General features: G+C 39.7%; 1 protein-coding gene across 1 annotated transcript in view; it reads left to right on the forward strand.

Moving 5' to 3' along the window:
- The first annotated feature begins 1,098 nt into the window (after positions 1–1,098).
- The window catches only part of YTHDF3 (YTH N6-methyladenosine RNA binding protein F3), a 41,892-nt gene continuing 24,071 nt past the window's right edge, over positions 1,099–18,919 (forward strand). Inside the window, exons 1-4 of the mRNA XM_005288098.5 lie at positions 1,099–1,618; positions 3,708–3,732; positions 12,506–12,591; positions 15,631–17,226. Of these exons, the coding sequence (XP_005288155.1) occupies positions 1,595–1,618; positions 3,708–3,732; positions 12,506–12,591; positions 15,631–17,226 (1,731 nt within the window). The 5' untranslated portion in view covers positions 1,099–1,594. The remainder of the gene's footprint in view (positions 1,619–3,707; positions 3,733–12,505; positions 12,592–15,630; positions 17,227–18,919) is intronic.

The raw sequence follows: 18,919 nt of genomic DNA on the forward strand, positions 1-18,919 counted from the left end.
TGCATTGCAGTTTAAAACCTGTAGTCTCTTCGAGCAGTTTAGCTCAATTAAACAGCCAAGGTGGGTGAGATAATATCTTTTATTGGACCAACTTCTGAAGTTGGTCCAATAAAAGATATTATCTCACCCACCTTGGCTCTCTAATATCCTGAGACCAACACAGCTACAACACTGCATAGCTCAATTAGAAGCATGACTGCCTGTGGGCCACATTATAAAGGTCAGGATGGAAACCCACTACTACCAAATGCATAATGAGGCTCCTATTTTCAAAACTTTTGGACCTAAATTGCAGCCACAATATATGAACGTACACAGGAACTGCAAGCACAATGTTATCATATGGGGTTTGTGCACATTACTTGGGTGAATGTATCTATGTAAGAATTGTGTGTTCAGTTCTCATACATATGCACATATGATTACTTGGATGCAGATGTATGGGTACTGAACACAATTACACAGACACATGCACAAAGAGATTTCACACACAATTACCCAGGTGCAGAGTGATAACATGTAGGATGAGTGAAGTGCACAGAAAGGACTGTATGTAGTTACAGGGAATTACACACATTACTGGGATACACAAACTCAACATTCATGCACCGGGGTGCAAATTTGCTCACTGGGGTTACACACATGATTATGTTGGAGCACACCGGTATCTAGGTGCACAGAGGGATTGCATCAACATTGGCTATGTGCACACAGAGGGAGACGGCTCAAGTAGTTACTGGGGCGCAGGCACACATGCTCAGATCATGTCCCTGATCCACGGGGCACAATTTGTATATAAACACAATGGTAGGTTCAGCAAGTTTTAATAAATTGTCCCCTTTATCTCTCTCCATTTCCTCTTTGGGAGCCTCTAGAGCTGCACGGGGAATAATTCAGATCTGTAGCAAACCGCCCCAGCATTGTAAAATGCCCCCAGTCTGTCGGTGCGCCTGTCACCACGAACAGCTGGCTGACTGCCCCACTAGTGACAGAAATCAGCTGGCCCAAACCCCTTGAGGAGACGCTTCCCATATGCGCATGTGCAGTCTGTGGGCTCCCGGAGGATGTCCCTCAAAGCTCACAGCGAGCATGCGCATTGGAAAAAATTGAGACAGCTCCAGCTCCCTTCTTGAGCGTTCTCTGGCTTCTCCACCGGCCTCCTTTCTGTCGCGCGTGCGCGGCTTGGAGCGCTGGGGCGCGCAGTCGCTATCGGCGCCACTTTTTCCCTCCCCCAGCTCCTTGAGTCCCTAGTATGGTGCGCGCGCGGGTCCGTTTCCACCCTCACGTGACATGGAGGCGGAGAGAGGAAGGGAAAGGTCAGTGGCGACGTCAGCGGAGCGGAAGGTCAGGGCGGGAGCGGAAGTGGGAGCCGGAGCCTGTCCGCCATTGTGGGGAAGCGGCGCCTAGAGCGGGGGGGAAGCAGCGCTGCGTCCGGCCGGCCGGCTCCTTCCAGCGGGAACCAGATCAGCGGCGGCGAGCCCGGGCAGCAGCGGCGGCGACAATCAAGCGGCAGCGGGGAGAGCGGCGCGGTCGGTGTGTGCGGGAGTCACTCGAGGCCCAGGCGGAGCGAGGGGATCGCGGCTCCCCGTGAAGAATGTCAGCCACTAGCGTCGATCAGGTACGGGCCGCCGGACGGGAGGAGGAAGCGGCCCGGGCGGAAGGGCCTGCGCGGCCAGGCGGGTCGGAATCCGGCCGGGCCCTTTCCGCCATCGGGCGGCCAGCGCGGCTTCCCGGGCCTCATCCCCGCGGCCGGCAGCGCGGCTTAGCGCCGCCTGCGCTCAGTATCGTGGGCTTCTCACCTTCTCCCCCCGCGGGGAGGATCCAGGCAGCCGCAGACCCCTATTTATAGCCGCATCTGAGCCGCGCCAGATTCCCTCCCCCGCTCCGAGCCTTCTTGCACCCCTCATCCCAAGGCTTCTGCCTCCTGCTCCTCAATATCTTGTCTTTTGATGCGTCCGCCTTCATTTCTTCTCCTCTGGATGGCTGATTTCCCCTTTATCCCTCTCTCTGGCTCACGTCCTCTTTAGGTCTCTGGCTTCCCCGACTATGCCCAACAATTCCCTTATCTTTGGATCTGGGTCTTTGCTACCTTCTTCTTCGCCACCCACGCTTTGGGTAACGGTTGAAACTTCTCTTCCCCCGTACACCCCAAACTCCCTTCGGGTCTGTGATGCTGCCTCCTTTCCCTCTTCCTGTCCTTAGTCCTCTTTTTTTTTTTCTCCTTTTCTCTGGGCCTCTGACTTCTCCCCTTCCTCAAAGCTCGTGACCTTCTCATCCCCCAGACATTCACCTCCCTGGGTTTGTGCTTCCTTGTCTTCCACACTTTCCTGCCCTGGGCCTCAGTTGTCCCTTTCTCTACCTATTCTTCACTAGGCCTCTGTTGCCTCCTTATCTCTTGCCCCCTATCCTCTCTAGGCCTTTGCCTCCTTCCTGGGCCTCTGCATCTCCCCAAAATGTTCTGCTCCTGCACCCGCCTCTCCCCTCTCAAATCCTGTCTGTGCCTCTTTGCATCTGTACTGTATACTGTACATGCACCATAATTCCTATCCCTGTGTGGGCTGCCATATTGCTTCCTAGCCCTGTGTTTTTCTGTTCTTCATTCCTATTTGCGAGTACCTTCTCTTTCTTTCATCCCATTCTTTTTGTGGGCCACTAGTCCACAACTCCACCATCTCTTGGGGTGGGCTCTACGTCCCTGTGTCTGGTATGTGCTTGGATATGAAGGATTTTTTTTAGAGATAAGGGTTTTTTCCATTTTGTCTGGATTAAGAGAAAGAGACTGACTAACAAATGAGCAAGTCATTAAAGGGTGATGGAGCCAAGGGAGACCCGCTGCGGCTTAGTGAAATGTATGTGCCAGAGGAAAGATGGTGGGTGCATTAGAACTTTGAGTTAGCAGTTTTGTTTTTTTCCAAACAGACTTTTATGTTATACAAGATGTTAAGATATTATAACCTTCTCTGTTACAATAATGTTTATTGCCTGACAGATTAAAAGTGCTTTATAATTACTAATCCTCACAACAACTCTGTGATATTATCTCTGTTTCCTCTGTGGAAATGAGCATGATTATACAGGACTGGGCATACATAACTGATTGTCTTAGGCCCCGCCCAATGCTCAGGCCACTAGATGTCTTGCTGTATTACTGTACATTCCTTTGAGTATCTGAAAAGCATATAAAAAGTGTGCCTCACTGAGCTACGTGTTGTAAATTTTGGTCCATTCTTCAGTAACAGTAGTGCCCATCTGTCAGTTTAAAAGATCACATGCTGTAAACAAGTTTCTGTATTTGCAATAGCCTTAGCCTACTAAAATGGAAGATGTTCTTAACATTTTATTTTACTTTTATTTTGTTTAGTGCTTTTCTCTCACCTTGAACAATAAAAAAACAAAGCCAATTTACCTTGCAGATTCAGTGTTGCAGCTTTTAGGCTTCAGATACTGCAGAGGAATGTTTTTGATTGAAAACCACAGTTATTTTTACTAGACCGTCTTAGACATGGATACATTTCTATTTGTCTTGGATTTTATTAAAATGTATTTTTACCATATTTTAAGTTTTGGGTGTAATTTATGTTGACTGTTCCTTTAAATGATAAAATCAGCAAATGTAAACCATCATGAATGGAAAATTCAAGGATTTTAGTTTTTGCTAATTTCCCTATTAATATTTTTCCTTTTATTTTTTACCTTTTTATATACAGAGACCTAAAGGACAGGGAAATAAAGGTAAGATGATTCCTTATTATTTATAATATCTGAGGCCCAGCTTCTGCAATATATGGAAAAAAATGTCCTCAACCAATTACATAAAGTGAATGTAACTACAAGATATTCTAAAACCCCATCTTATCCAAGGTTGGCAATTTCCTTGGAATAACTAATTTAGGATAGGATGTTGGTAAATACCAGCTTAACCCTGGGTTAGACCAGGAAACTGGGAAAAACAATTGCTTCAGTGGCCAGCAAGTTCAGCAAGCGTAGAATGAATTCTTTCAAACATCCATTCAAAGCTGTGGGATAGGTTTGCTCTGTCCACTACATCAAAGTTGGTCCTCTGCTACAGAATGTTGCATGGCCAAATGGAGCTGGACTGCTAGTCTGAAACTCTGCATGCTTCATGCTTCACATTGCATTATTGTTGTTTTCATATAATAAAATGTTTTGGACTTTTGTTTATGTAATATTGAAAACTGAAATGTGAGTAATGACTTATAACTTGCTTGAGAAAATATCAAATCAAAATGTATACAGACATTCTAATGTTCACTATTATACTGACATATATTAGTATTATGCTCACTGCAGTTTTATTTTAATTTAGAGTTGTACAAATAAAATCTCCAAATCTATTGCTTTATGTAATCACAGTTTGAATATGTAACTAAAACTAAGTATATTGTGGTGTCTATTAAAGAAGCAGTTTTTAAAATAAATAGATAATACTGTATCTGTAATGACTTTCCTGGGACACCAAAAAACATGATTTTACCTGGTTAAAAACCACTGTTGGTAAATGCCATGTCACGCTGATTTTATCACACCAGCATAACTAGAAGTGGTGTGCTAAGAGTATTTTTCCAATATTTTTAACATGATATATCAATGTAAAAATGCTTTCATGTGCTTATCAAAGTAATCATTGTCATGAGTAATCAAGGGATAAGATGTAGCTGTTTCCATTTAGTTATCTTTCAGTGAAAATGTTGGCATGATGTCCTTGAGTATACCTTAGGCATTTACACCAGCCCTATTCATTGTTACTTATTAATGTCTAATGAGGGTCATTTGATCTAAAGAACAATGATCATATATGTTCATTTAGTTTCTTACTCAGACCCATGAACAGAACACATCACCACTCCTATTCTGAGAAATCTTCACTGGTGTCTTGTTCATTTCAGAATCCAGTACAGAGTATTCCTTCTAGCAGTTACCCAGCTTCTCTGTTTTCACTTCTTCCCCCTATCTGTTAGCACCTTACTAATGTTCTTTAAATTCCATATTCTTTTAGCTTGTCCTCCCCCACAAAAACTGTACTCACTTTCCTTAACACTCCTCCTAAAAGTACCTGGAAAAGCCTCTGCCTAAATTACTGTGACTTTTCGGATCATATTTTATGACCAACACTTCTCTCGGTCCTGCAGTTTATCATCTTTTGTTTAATACAGTCATCAGATTTTATTCTGTGACCCACATCTCCTCCCCAGTTTTCTCATGTTTGTTTGTTTTCTTGGGAGATCAGCAGTTGTATTACGCTAATAACACACATACAGAATGCAATCTGTGTGATAGATATAATCTGCATTCTCACTGATATCTTCATGCATAGTTTAAGAAACATCTGTGGATGGATGGATACTTAAAAAAATAATTTTTATTGCAGTAAAATATTCTGTCATTAAACTATGAACATTATATTCTTGTAAAGGGTTTGAAAACGATACCATCATATTCATAATTTTTAAAAATGCCATATTTATTGCCATATTTATTACTAAAAATCATCCAACAGAGACGGTTTCACCATTTATATCATTTGTGTACTACTTGAATTTCTTATTCACTGCATTTAATTCATCAAGTAGTAAACTTGTCACTCTTTTAGGATTTTGTTCTCAGTCTCATCTTACATATAGGCTCTGTCCCTGGGCAATATTAACCTTACCCACATTTTCATCAACACAGCTCCTTAAAGGTGCCTCCCAAATCTACTGTCCCAACTTTGACCTATCAAAATGTTCCATCGTAATTTCAGCCTTTGTGGTGAACCACTGAATGAACTTTACCTCCTAAATCCTCTCTCCTTGGCTGTCAAATCCCTGCACAACTCCATTCCTTCTTCCATTTCTGTTCTTCCATGTCTTGTTCTTTTGCCACTCATTACACTCTTTTCAAGCCTAGCTTTTAACCACCTGCTTTTTTTCCTTTTCTGCTCTTGTCTTCTTCAATGTTACCTTTGTGCATGGCACTACCTCTTGTTCTTTTATGCCAAGAGGTCTCTACCTTCAACTTTCTTCTTAAACTACACTATTTCTAAGCTATTTAAAGGTGATCTGATGGAGATCGGCACCAATTTGAGTTTCATCCGGTGCTTTGCTTGATCTGTATTGTCTGTACTTGAATTAAACCTTTTGATGCATCGATTGCCAGTAATTATTTAATAAAGAACATAGACTAGTGAATTTTGCTTTTATTTACGTGCACTAGCATAATTTTGTGATAGGTGCATTATGAATACTGTTAACACATAGTGTTAGAATCCAAATAAAGCTCTTAAGTAAAACCTTTTTCCAAAACCTAAATGTTGGGCCTACACTACTGGATCTAGACTATTTTAGATTGCATCCTGTTAAATACTTTATATTAATTGCGTATAACTATATGCTAGTGAAAATGGTTTATTTGTATTACCGACAGATGTCCCAATCACATACAGCACTAGGCACTATGCAAACATATAGTAAAAGGCAATCACTCCCCTAAATAGCTCAGTCTTATAAGATAAGATATGACAGATGATAAAGGGAATGGGGAAGGAGGATGAAGGTAACAGTGATAGGAGTGCTTGGTTACATAGACTAGTTAATATACACAGTTAGATGGTTTTGAGTCATTCAGAGTTTTTATTTATTTCATGAGTATAAATAAAGTAGATATTGGTAGCCCCTACTTGGCTATATATTAACAGTTGGTAATCTCCTGCAGGGATCATGATAGGGTTCCTGTTTGAAGTGGTCTTTGAAGCAGGATAGAGTAGTGAGCTGACAGACTAGTTTGGGGAATATATATATTTCGATACATGGAAGAAAATGGAAAAAAGGGTAGTTGTGGGTGGCATCTTTGGCAGACGGGAAGGAAGTAGTGCAGTAAGGTATAAGAGGATAAGTAGGAATAGTAGTAAGATATTGTATGAGAGCAGTTAACATTGAAATTGTAAAATTCCTTAGGACAATATAGTGAAAGTAACTAAATTATGTGGTCTTGTGAGACTTCTTTTCTGACATTTTATTGACAATTAATTATACATTGAGGGAAAACATACACTATGTATGTAGAGATCCAGGAAGATCTATATGTAGCAGAGTAGTAATATATAATTCAGGTTTATGTGAAAGAGGCAAGAATTTGTGTTGCTGCAAGAACGAGTGAATGAGTAAAATATGTTTCTCTGAAGGTATTGTCTGTTTCAGCTATCAACTCTTGGACAATTACTGAGAGAGCTGGTTGGTTGGAATAGGCTTCAACCTATAAAAAGGTGCCTTTTCTTATGAAAGTGTTTGATTATTGCTCTTTCCAAAACACTTTCGTCTCAATTTGCATGTTCTAATGTATTAAAACTACAAGACATGCAGATGTCAGTACTTTCCTATCATCTTGCACTGTATTATATGATGTTTTCTTACCTAAAATAAAATTGTTTAAATTTAACTGTGAGGTCTCAAACTAGAACGAAGCATAGGAATGGAAACTTAGTAGGCATTTTTATTGAGTATTTTGCGTACTAGTTAAGAAAAATCAGCTTCACTCTTTTAATGCTGTGACTGGAGGCCAGCTGAAGTCACTCAATTAGGGTGAACTGCAAAGAATGGGGCAGACAGTCCCCATAAAGCTGGTGGATATTCCAATACTTAAATTTACCAAGCCAGCATAAAACAGCTTCTTCATTACCTTACTGGTTACTCAGAAGTCGAAACAACACAGTTCCTTTAAAGTGATCTAGCCTCAGCCTCGATCCAGGTACCTAAATCAGATATGATTTCTGAAAGTCTTATTTCATCATATAAAAGAAAAGGTTCTACCAATCCCAAAGGGTCGGACACGTTACCTCCCAGATTAATAAATGTTTCAGCTCTTACCCAAATACACGCTACAACCAGTTCTTGTTAACTAAACTAAAATTTATTAAAAAACAAGAGAGAGAATGGTTAAAAGATCAATGTATATACAGACATGAATTCAATTCATTGAGGTTTAGATTCATAATAGAAATGGGTTTCAGAGTGGTAGCTGTGTTAGTCTGTATCAGCAAAAAGAACGAGGAGTACTTGTGGTGCCTTAGAGACTAACACGTTTATTCGGGCATAAGTTTTCGTGGGCTAAAGCCCACTTCATCAGATGCATGCAGTTTAAAATACAGTAGGAAAATATAAATAAATATACACACACACACACACACCCCATAACATGAAAAAATGGGTGTTTCCATACCAACTCTAACTAGACCAATTAAGGTGGGCTGTTATCAGCAGGAGAAAACAAACTTTTGTGGTGATAATCAGGATGGCCCATTTCAAACAGTTGACAAGAAGGTGTGAGTAACAGGGGAAAAAATATCTTGGGGGGAATAGTTTTTACTTTGTGTAATGACCCATCCACTCCTAGTCTTTATTCAAGCCTAATTAAATGGTGTCCAGTTTGCAAATTAATTCTAATTCTGCAGTTTCTCATTGGAGTCTGTCATGTTCAACCCCCAACTAAAACCTCTCCAGCACATCATCAAGGATCTACAACCTACCCCTGAAGGACAATCCCTCACTCTCACAGATCTTGGGAGACAGGCCAGTCCTCGCTTACAGACAGGCCCCCAACCTGCAGCAAATACTCACCAACAACCACACACCACACAACAAAAACACTAACCCAAGAACCTATTCTTGCAACAAATCCCATTGCCAACTCTGTCCACATATCTATTCAGGGGACACCATCATAGGACCCAATCACATCAGCCATACCATCAGAGACTTGTTCACCTGCACATCTACCAATGTGATATATGCCACCATGTACCAGCAATGCCCCTCTGCCATGTACATTGGCCAAACTGGAAAGTCTCTACGCAAAAGAATAAATGAACACAAATCAGACGTCAAGAATTATAACATTTAAAAACCAGTCGGAAAACACTTCAGCCTCCCTGGTCACTCAATTACAGACATAAAAGTCACAATTCTTCAACAAAAAAACTTCAAAAACAGACTGCAACGAGAAACTGCAGAAATTGAATTAATTTGCAAACTAGACACCATTAAATTAGGCTTGAATAAAGACTGGGAGTGGATGGATCATTACACAAAGTAAAAACTATTTCCCCTAATAAATTTGTTAGTCTCTAAGGTGCCACAAGTAGTCCTGTTCTATTTCCCCATGCTAATTTTCCCCCTGCTGTTACTCACACCTTTTTGTCAACTGTTTGAAGTGGGCCATCCTGATTATCACTACAAAAGTTTTTTTTTTTTTCCGTCCTGCTGATAACCCATCTTAATTGATTGGTCTCGTTAGAGTTGGTATGGCAACACCCATTTTTTCATGTTCTCTGTATATAGATATCTTCCTACTATATTTTCCACTGCATGCAGATGAAGTGGGCTTTAGCCCACGAAAGCTTATGCCCAAATATATTTGTGAGTCTCTAAGATGCCACAAGTACTCCTCGTTCTTATAGCAGAGATGTAAGCTTTGTAGATGCAAAGAGTTCCTTTAGAATTCAGTTCATACATTATAGTCCAGTGTCCAAATATCATATTCAGGGCGTACCAGCATAACTAGGACCTCAGTCTTGCGACTCAAACTTCCTTTGGTGAAGCTTAAGCAGATCTGAGATGATAGAATCAGGGCCCAAGGATTTTTTTATACAATTTCATGTCCTCTTTGACAAGTTGGGATTTCCTCCGGGATCAAAAGGTAATTAGGATGACTTTGAATGAAGTCCATCACTGGTACTTAGCTATAGAATTAACATAAGGCAATTTGCTTGTTCCTCCACCATTCACAGATTATTTGCTATACATTTCAAAGAGAGATGAATACTGAGATATTATCAAAAAGAAGAACAGGAGGACTTGTGGCACCTTAGAGACTAACAAATTTATTAGAGCATAAGCTTTCGTGGACTATAGCCCACTTCTTCGGATGAGATATTATCCTGTGTTTACAATTCATTTAAATGCTAAGACGTCCTTTTGATCTCTGAATTATCAGAATGCAGCATAAGACAGCAACTGTTGATTACATTGTCAACCTTACTCATAATATGTAAATACATAAAAACACAAACATTATCTCCCCACATGTGTTTAGAGGGTTGTTTATTTTGCAGGATGTTTAACCCTTTCTAGCATGTCACAAATGCAAATTTCATTCTTACATTTTTGTGTCCATCACTTGTGAAAAAGGACACAGGTGAATATTTTGCCATAAATTTTCATTCAATGCAAAACGATAGTAAAAAGAACATAAACTTGATTAGTCAGTAGATTGCTGACTATTTATGGAAGTAGACAACAGAATTTTATTTTGAGGGTAGCATTAAGGGAACTGTTGGTTAATTACCAGTTAATATTTTAAGCAAGGTGAAAGTGAAGTTGGAACATTGGTGAGCTTTTAGCATAGATCATGTATCTTAACTTATTTGAAAAGTACTGACTAAATGTGTGGTGCTACCTATGTTGTTTTTTAATAATCCGTTCAAGTTAAAGTGAAGAGCCAAAATTAAACATTTTCAGGGCTGGAATTCTTCATCACTAGGAAATCGACAGTATGGCAATCCAGAACTGTTTGGTCTCATTGTGGCACCCACACAGCTTTGAGACTGACTATTATCTGTTGTACTGTTGTCCTGCTTGTCCAATTTAGGTCCATATTCTGTTTGCATAGAGCTCAGCCAAAGCTGTGTCAAGACAATTTGAATCTGCTTGGAAAGTGGTATTGGTATCGTGAAGAGGGATACCTGCTCCAATTCCCATCCACTGGAGAGTGACTGTGTTAGATGTTAGGAGCTGCAGTGCCCTATCTGGGGAAAGAGATGTAACTCTAGACTTGGGTATAACATTGGAGAAGTGCTTAAGTATTGTGCTTTGGTGTTGTGAAGCAGGCAGATATGCTATATAATGCAGTGGTGGGGTGCCATAGAAGGTGTGCCCACCTTTCACGTGGAAATCCCAAGTGATATGCTTGAAGAAATAGCAAAGAAAGTATTAGGTTCTAGACTTGTCTCCCATTGGAAGTGGTGGAAACTTCATAATATTGTTTCTAAACAAAATACTAAAAAAGTGAGAACAATCTGGCATTTGTGAGGGAGAGATTGAGTGATATGAAGGTCTTGTGTTTCCACCTTCTGATTCTAGGGTATCCCAGAGGAAAGGGGAGAAAGATATCCCAGTTGGTAGCAGGAAGCGTGTTGGGAGGGAGGGTAACATCACTTCAGGGACAGCTCTTGCTTCTTTCTCCTCTCTCATTGCAAGTGTTACTACAAGGTTGCAGAGGATAGCAGAGTGGAAGCCTGAGGGGGTGGGTAAGAAGCTTATTTGCATAATCTCACTTTGTACTGGTTCCAAGCTGTCCATTGCTGGAAGGAACTGGGAAATGTATTCATTCCTCCCAAGTAGTCATGTTTTTCCCCAGAGGATTTTGCCCTTAGATTGTGGACTTCCTGAGGTAATGGAACTTGCTTTCCTATGTCTTTGTATAATATATAGCATAATGAGTACTTAGTTTTAAAAAGTGTGTTTACTGTTATACAAACTTGTTATGGCAAATTTCCTCTTGCAGTGAAAGTAACATAGATATATTAATAAACTCAGATTCCACACACCCCCCCAAAAAAAGTGGAAATAGCACTATGACCATAGTAGTATAAATGTGAAGCTCTGAGAAACAGGCACTTCAACACTTAAGCAGTTTAGTAGGGTTATAGACTGAGCTGTGACATGACAGTTTGGTTTGTTCCTCATTGTACAGGTTTTCTGCAGACAATAATGCTGAATTCATTTGTTTGGTTTTTTTCCCCTTATGACTGCAGGAAAAATGGTTTGCTCTGACACACTCCTGCACTGTGAAATTATGCCAAGTGAGTGTGTCTGCAGGTGTTTTATCACAGAAAAAAAGTGAATTGTAAACCATCAGACCTCTGTCATTCATGAAACATAAGTTTTCCTTTCCTAATAAGTATTTGTAAATCTTGAGCTGAGCTATAAGACACAGTTGTTTCTTCATTGGATTACTTTCTAACAACTGTCATCTAAGCACTCATTAAAATTGATGCAACAGTGCAGTGTAGGATTAAACAGAAGAGAACCTGTCTACCTGATTATTTGTAACAAGTACTTTATAACATATAGTTGTTTAATGAAATTATCTTGAAATTAAATCTGACAAGCAAAACTTATTTGCAGTGCTTTTGTGAATACTGTATGTACATATCTGTCATCAAAATTTGTTACCTCATTTGATTCAATAGCCTAGGCTTTAGATGGTTTTCTCTCAAAGAGAGAAATATCATGTACTGGCTTTTAAACACTTGTGAGATCTAAAATGTAACACAGTCCTGGTAATTGAATCAATACAAGATGTTCTGTTTCTCAGAAAAAAACAGGAGAACAGGCAGTTGACCATACAGATGACAATTTAGTAGAAATTAAGACTGAACTGTGTTTTGTTTTGAATTAAAGTTACAACACCACAATTCTAAAAGAGTGCCTAATACAAGCTCGCTTTTCAGTTTCAGTACAAAACGGTTCGATTCATCAAAAGGATGCAGTAAATGATGATGACTTTGAGCCATATCTAAGTAGCCAGACAAATCAGGTGAGCATTCATTGCTATTTTGAAGTATATTCAGAGTTTAATTGTGTAGCTAAGCTTTCCTCATTTTACACCGAATTAAGAAAGTTTACTATGTATATGTTTGAAATACAACTTAATGCTTAGCATGTAATAGGTCTAAAACATGTCATCTTTTTAATAGTAATGTTCTTTACTTGAAGCTTCACAAGGATGGGATTAAGTTTAATCAGTTCTGTGTGTCTAACATAGATATGCATATGTATGCATTCTAGAATCAGAAGTATCCTTTGCTTTTTTGCCTTCTAACTTTAAGTGAGTTCAGTATACCCCTGCTATATTGTTGAGACAATAGTTCCTTTTTCTGCCAGTAAATGGATGACTTCACTTTCTGGAGCTGTTGATCCTCCATCTTTTGTAATACTAAATTCATTTTTTATTAAAACATTTAATTCAACAATTAAGATAAACCTGAAAGTTCCAGGATACTCTTTTTGGGATGGAGGAGGGAATGAAGATGTTTGATACGGATTTTGGGGTTTTCCTTTCCTGCCCATCTGCTTTGATGTTACAACACTGGGCTGTTTTCTGTGGAGGAAGATGGGAAGTGGCATCTTTGCAAACCAATCAATGCCACTTGAGTCATCTGGAGGGTGTCTTTAAAGTGACTTGAGCTATACCTTTCAAAGGGCTGAATGCTTTGCTTCCTCAGCACCTTTATTCCATGAGCCCTGGGATCTGGGAGTGAACTCAGCATGCAAATTTTGCATTACTTCTCTAGACCATTGAATTGAATCATATGTTTGATGTTATCCACTCTTAAATATTGTGGGACTTTTTTTATGGGATGCATGAGTACTTTTTATTATCTCTTATCCAGAACTGAATAGATACCCGGGTGTCCTCCCACGAAGCACTGAAAATCATTTCATTTTAATAGTAATGAGAACCTCAGCAAGAAACAAATATAAGAAAACTGCATAAATATAAGAAAACTACAGTCATATTTACAAATTGTTGTCTTATTTTTAATTTGTTGAGCTACTTTTTATTTTAAAAATACCTTAGTTTAGTCCCTTTGCTGTTAAGAATGAATTTGATTTGGTAGTATAATTTTGCATGCCCAGGTTTGAACTTTTAAATTTAGATGGTATACATAATGTAGATGTTTACTGATGAATATCCTTATGTTTCTCTTAGTTATAGCTAGCATGATTCTAATTCTAAGGATTGGATAAGGCCCTTGTTTGAAACTTATTTTCTAAAACACAGTAAACTTAAAATAATTGTAAGCTTTTCTAATTTTTTTAAGTGCAAGTAACACATCACTAGGCCTTGGAGTGTCCAATATTTGGATTCATGTTGGAATTCACACCTTGTTGTGGTTTATTGCTTGTTTTTAAATGTGTTACTTAAAGTGTTAGTTGGTAAAACACTGAATATTCTGAGACCTCTTTTGCTACCAGTTGGATTTCAGGAAAAAGGTTACATGGTTTCACGTATGTCTAAGTAATATAAAATATTATAAGGCCTATTGAGACTGGGTTTGTATATGAAGAAAGAGCTGCTTATAACAAATACAACTAATGTAACAAGATGTGAGTTTTGCAGATTGTATGTACCTGTGTTATAATAGTCTCTCAGCACTTGCATGAAGCATTTCCATCTCTACCGAAGATCTACTTCAAGATAGTTGACTAGATTCTTCTTCACACATGGGTATCTTTAATCTTGCTTAATATATTAAGCACTAAATTTCTCAAGTTCTTTATCAGTCTATAACTAGGTGTGGCAGAATTCAGTTTTGTTTTTTTAAATTGACAGATATCAATGTTTATTTTTAAGCATTTTTTTTTTTTAGATATGGGATATTATTGGGAGTGTCAGACCCTGGTAGAATCAGACTACTTAATGACACTATATGTTGAGATTCAAAAAAGTTAAAGCTTTATAACCATTAAAAAGCACATTGTCAACATCACATGTCAAAATATACAAATATCCTTAAATCAAACCGTTAAGTTCTCAAGCAGCGTTTTTCTTACTTTGCCTGTTTGTAAATTTCTGTTGTCAAAAGGAATTTTTTTTTTTTGTTGGATTGTATGTAGGCAGTGAAATCAGCGCTTACTGATATTTACCAATAAAATCTCATCCTTCTGTGCCTATCTATAATTAAAGGTTAACATCACCATACCCACAGTAGTCTTTAGGATGACAGTTAATACTCTGGTTGATATTACATACAGTAGAACCTCAGAGTTGCGAACATTAGTTATGAATTGACCGGTCACCCCCCTCATTTGGAAACGGAAGTATGCAATCTGGCAGCAGCAGAGACGGGGGGCGGGGGGGAAGGAAATACAGTACAGTACTGGGTTAAACGTAAAGTACTAAAAAAATTGAAAGTTAAAAAAAAAAAAGATTGGACAGGGTACGGAAACTCTGCTTTTTTCATTTAAATTAAGATTAAAAGCAGCATTTTTCTTCTGCATATTAAAGCTTCAAAGCTATATTAAGTCAATGTTCAGTTGTAAACGTTTGTAAGAACAATTGTAACGTTTTGTTCAGAGTTAAACGGTTCAGAGTTATGAACAGTCTCCATTTCCGAGGTGTTCATAACTGAGGTTTTACTGTATGTAATTTTTTACTAGAGAAAAAGGTAGATTTACACTAAAGTCATCTTTGAAAAAAGAAACTTGATGCATGTGAAGCTCAAAGGGATAGCTCAGTGGTTTGAGCATTGGCCTGCTAAACCCAGGGTTGTGAGTTCAATCCTTGAGGGGGCCACTTAGGGATCTGGGGCAAAATCAGTACTTGGTCCTGCTAGTGAAGGCAGGGGGCTGGACTCAATCACCTTTCGGGGTCCTTTCCAGTTCTATGAGATAGGTATATCTCCATATATTCTCAGATAAAAATCTGCTTGAAATTTCTGTAGCCCTAAAGGAAAAGGGAATACTGTAAATAGAGCATCAACATTATTTGTTGTCTGATGCCTGCCATTTTCCCTTGAATTATGTTGATAATGGAAAGTTCCACTGCTGATTTTACTTTATTTTCTTGCAGAGTAACAGCTATCCACCAATGTCAGACCCATACATGCCTAGTTATTATGCTCCCTCCATTGGATTTCCATATTCTCTAAGTGAAGCAGCATGGTCCACTGCAGGGGACCCTCCAATGCCATACTTGACAGCCTATGGACAGATGAGCAATGGTGAACATCACTATATACCTGATGGTGTGTTTAGTCAACCTGGGGCTTTAGGAAATACCCCTCCATTCCTTGGTCAACATGGATTTAATTTTTTTCCTGGGAATGCAGATTTCTCTACATGGGGGACAAGTGGATCTCAGGGACAATCAACACAAAGCTCTGCTTATAGCAGCAGCTATGGCTATCCACCTAGCTCTCTTGGTAGAGCCATAGCAGATGGACAGGCTGGATTTGGCAATGATACTTTGAGCAAGGTGCCTGGGATTAGCAGCATTGAACAAGGCATGACTGGACTGAAAATTGGTGGGGATATGACAGCTGCTGTGACAAAAACTGTAGGTTCAGCTCTGAGCAGTACAGGTATGACAAGCATTGCAGCAAATAGTGTGCCCCCAGTTAGCAGTTCAGCACCTAAACCAACCTCCTGGGCTGCCATCGCTAGGAAGCCTGCTAAACCTCAGCCGAAACTCAAGCCTAAGGGTAATGTGGGCATTGGGGGCCCTGCTGTACCACCACCTCCTATAAAACACAACATGAACATTGGAACTTGGGATGAGAAAGGATCAGTGGTAAAAGCACCCCCTTCCCAGCCAATACTGCCTCCTCAGACTATCATACAGCAGCCTCAGCCATTAATTCAACCACCACCATTGGTGCAAAGCCAACTGCCTCAACAGCAGCCTCAGCCACCACAACCACAGCAGCAACAAGGACCTCAGCAGCAGGCCCAGCCTCACCAGTTGCAGCAGCAGCAGCAACTGCAAAACCGCTGGGTAGCTCCCCGTAACAGGGGCGTGGGCTTCAGCCAGAACAATGGAGGAGCTGGCAGCGAAAACTTTGGCTTAGGTGTTGTACCTGTCAGCTCTTCACCTGGTGTAGAGGTGCACCCAGTACTGGAGAAACTAAAGGCCATAAACAACTATAATCCCAAAGACTTTGATTGGAATCTGAAGAATGGACGGGTGTTTATAATCAAAAGCTATTCGGAGGACGATATACACCGCTCCATTAAATACTCTATCTGGTGTAGTACTGAACATGGTAATAAACGCTTGGATGCTGCTTACCGTTCCCTGAATGGGAAAGGTCCACTCTATTTACTCTTCAGTGTGAATGGCAGTGGACATTTTTGTGGAGTGGCTGAGATGAAGTCTGTTGTGGACTACAATGCATATGCCGGAGTCTGGTCTCAGGATAAGTGGAAGGGGAAGTTTGATGTTAAGTGGATCTTTGTCAAAGACGTTCCCAATAACCAGCTGCGGCACATTCGTTTGGAAAACAATGACAACAAACCGGTTACCAATTCGAGGGACACTCAAGAGGTACCCCTAGAAAAAGCCAAGCAAGTGCTTAAAATAATTGCTACTTTCAAGCATACCACCTCAATCTTTGATGACTTTGCACACTATGAAAAGCGTCAAGAGGAGGAGGAAGCCATGCGTAGGGTAAGAATCCAATTTCATTATAGCAATTTTTCTGTAGTGTCTTTGGTTTTTTTTTTAAATCTAGTTATTTCTTGCAACTCAATTTGCAGTATACATTGAAGCAGAAAGTAATGCTACTTTGTCCCAAGCTGGTTATAATGCTTTGGTAGTTGATGTAAGAGCCAGTTACTAATTAGATTAAGTTTTAATTCTTGTGGTTAAACCTAAATTATTTGTTGAGTAACATGAACAGAACAATCCGAACGCAAGTTTATGTGTAAGAAGACGTTTAAAATGTTTTACTTATTGTTACAAAGTGAAAAAAACTGTCAGTGGAATATAACATTCCTAATGGAGTCTCGTTTTTAGTGCAATATTAACAATTCTGTGACAATTTTTAGTGCCATATTGAAATTAGGTGTGACGGCACTGAATTACAAGGGAAATAAAGGTATTTAATGTTGCAACAGATAATTCTCAAGTAAAATACGATTTTTTTAAAATCAAGATTCTAACAGAATACTAATCTGAAAATTTGTGCTTAGGTCAGTTTGTGTTTGTCTTAGCTTTTAAAGTTTTAAAATGTGTAAGTAGCCCAGTTAGCACCTTTACAGTGTTAGAAATATTTTAAGTGGCTCTTTAATAGTGTTGTCTGTAGAGGAAATATGTGCCTACAGCAATATAATTTCATTGGGGAAAAATTCTAAAAATTGTGCTCTTTTTTTTTTTTTTTTTTTGTGGTGTCAGAATTTCAGAAAACTTACTTGAAAAATATATTAAATATAACTTTTCCTCTTAAAGTTGCTTTATGGTGTTCACCTGTTCTGTCTTTCCTGTTCTCCCTCTTCCCCCCCCCCCCCCCTTCAGAAATTTAGGTATTTCTGTTTTTGCATTTTTAGGGAAGATTCTTTCCTCTCCATTGATTTTTTACTGCTGGTCCTCACAGTCCAGTTGTGCTAGAATTATTTCCTTTGAAGATATAAGTCTCTGTCAAAGCTGAGTAGTAATTAGATTTATGGAAGGTTCATCTGATGTCTTGAAAAATGTATAATAATAATAATAATTAATGGAGATATCCTATCTCCTAGAACTGGAAAGGACCCCGAAAGGTGATTGAGTCCAGCCCCCTACCTTCACTAGCAGGACCAAGTACTGATTTTGCCCCAGATCCCTAAGTGGCCCCCTCAAGGATTGAACTCACAACCCTGGGTTTAGCAGGCCAATGCTCAAACCACTGAGCTATCCCTCCCCCCAGATCTACTAGTCCGAATACTACTATAAACCTGTTAGCTCATGTGCTCAGATATTGCAGGGATGGATGCAAGAATCTGGAAAGACTGTGAAGAGCCTGCATCAGTGAAGTCTGGGGACTTTGTTCTAGTTTGAACCTTAATTCTCTGCCACCACATGCTGCTGGGCAAAAGGAGGGTCCTCGAATTTATACCAAGGTATTCTCTGGACCTTGCTCAGGGGGCTCAGTCTTTTGTATCTGTCCCTGGCTACTAGGAGTTTTTGACGCATCACTTCATACTGGCTGCCTAGTACTCCTATGTTTTTGTCCGCTTCAAGGGCTTCCTGGCAGCTGTGAAGGAGGATTTCCATTTACATGTCAAATGAATACCTTTCCCCTCTTCAGTGGCCTCCAAGCTGCTGTCAGAAGGAGGCCTGTACTACAGTACTTCCCACCTAACCTCAGTTATGTCTTCCTCTCTGG

Source organism: Chrysemys picta, chromosome 2 (genome assembly GCF_011386835.1).
Source record: "Chrysemys picta bellii isolate R12L10 chromosome 2, ASM1138683v2, whole genome shotgun sequence".
Lineage (NCBI taxonomy): Eukaryota > Metazoa > Chordata > Testudines > Emydidae > Chrysemys > Chrysemys picta.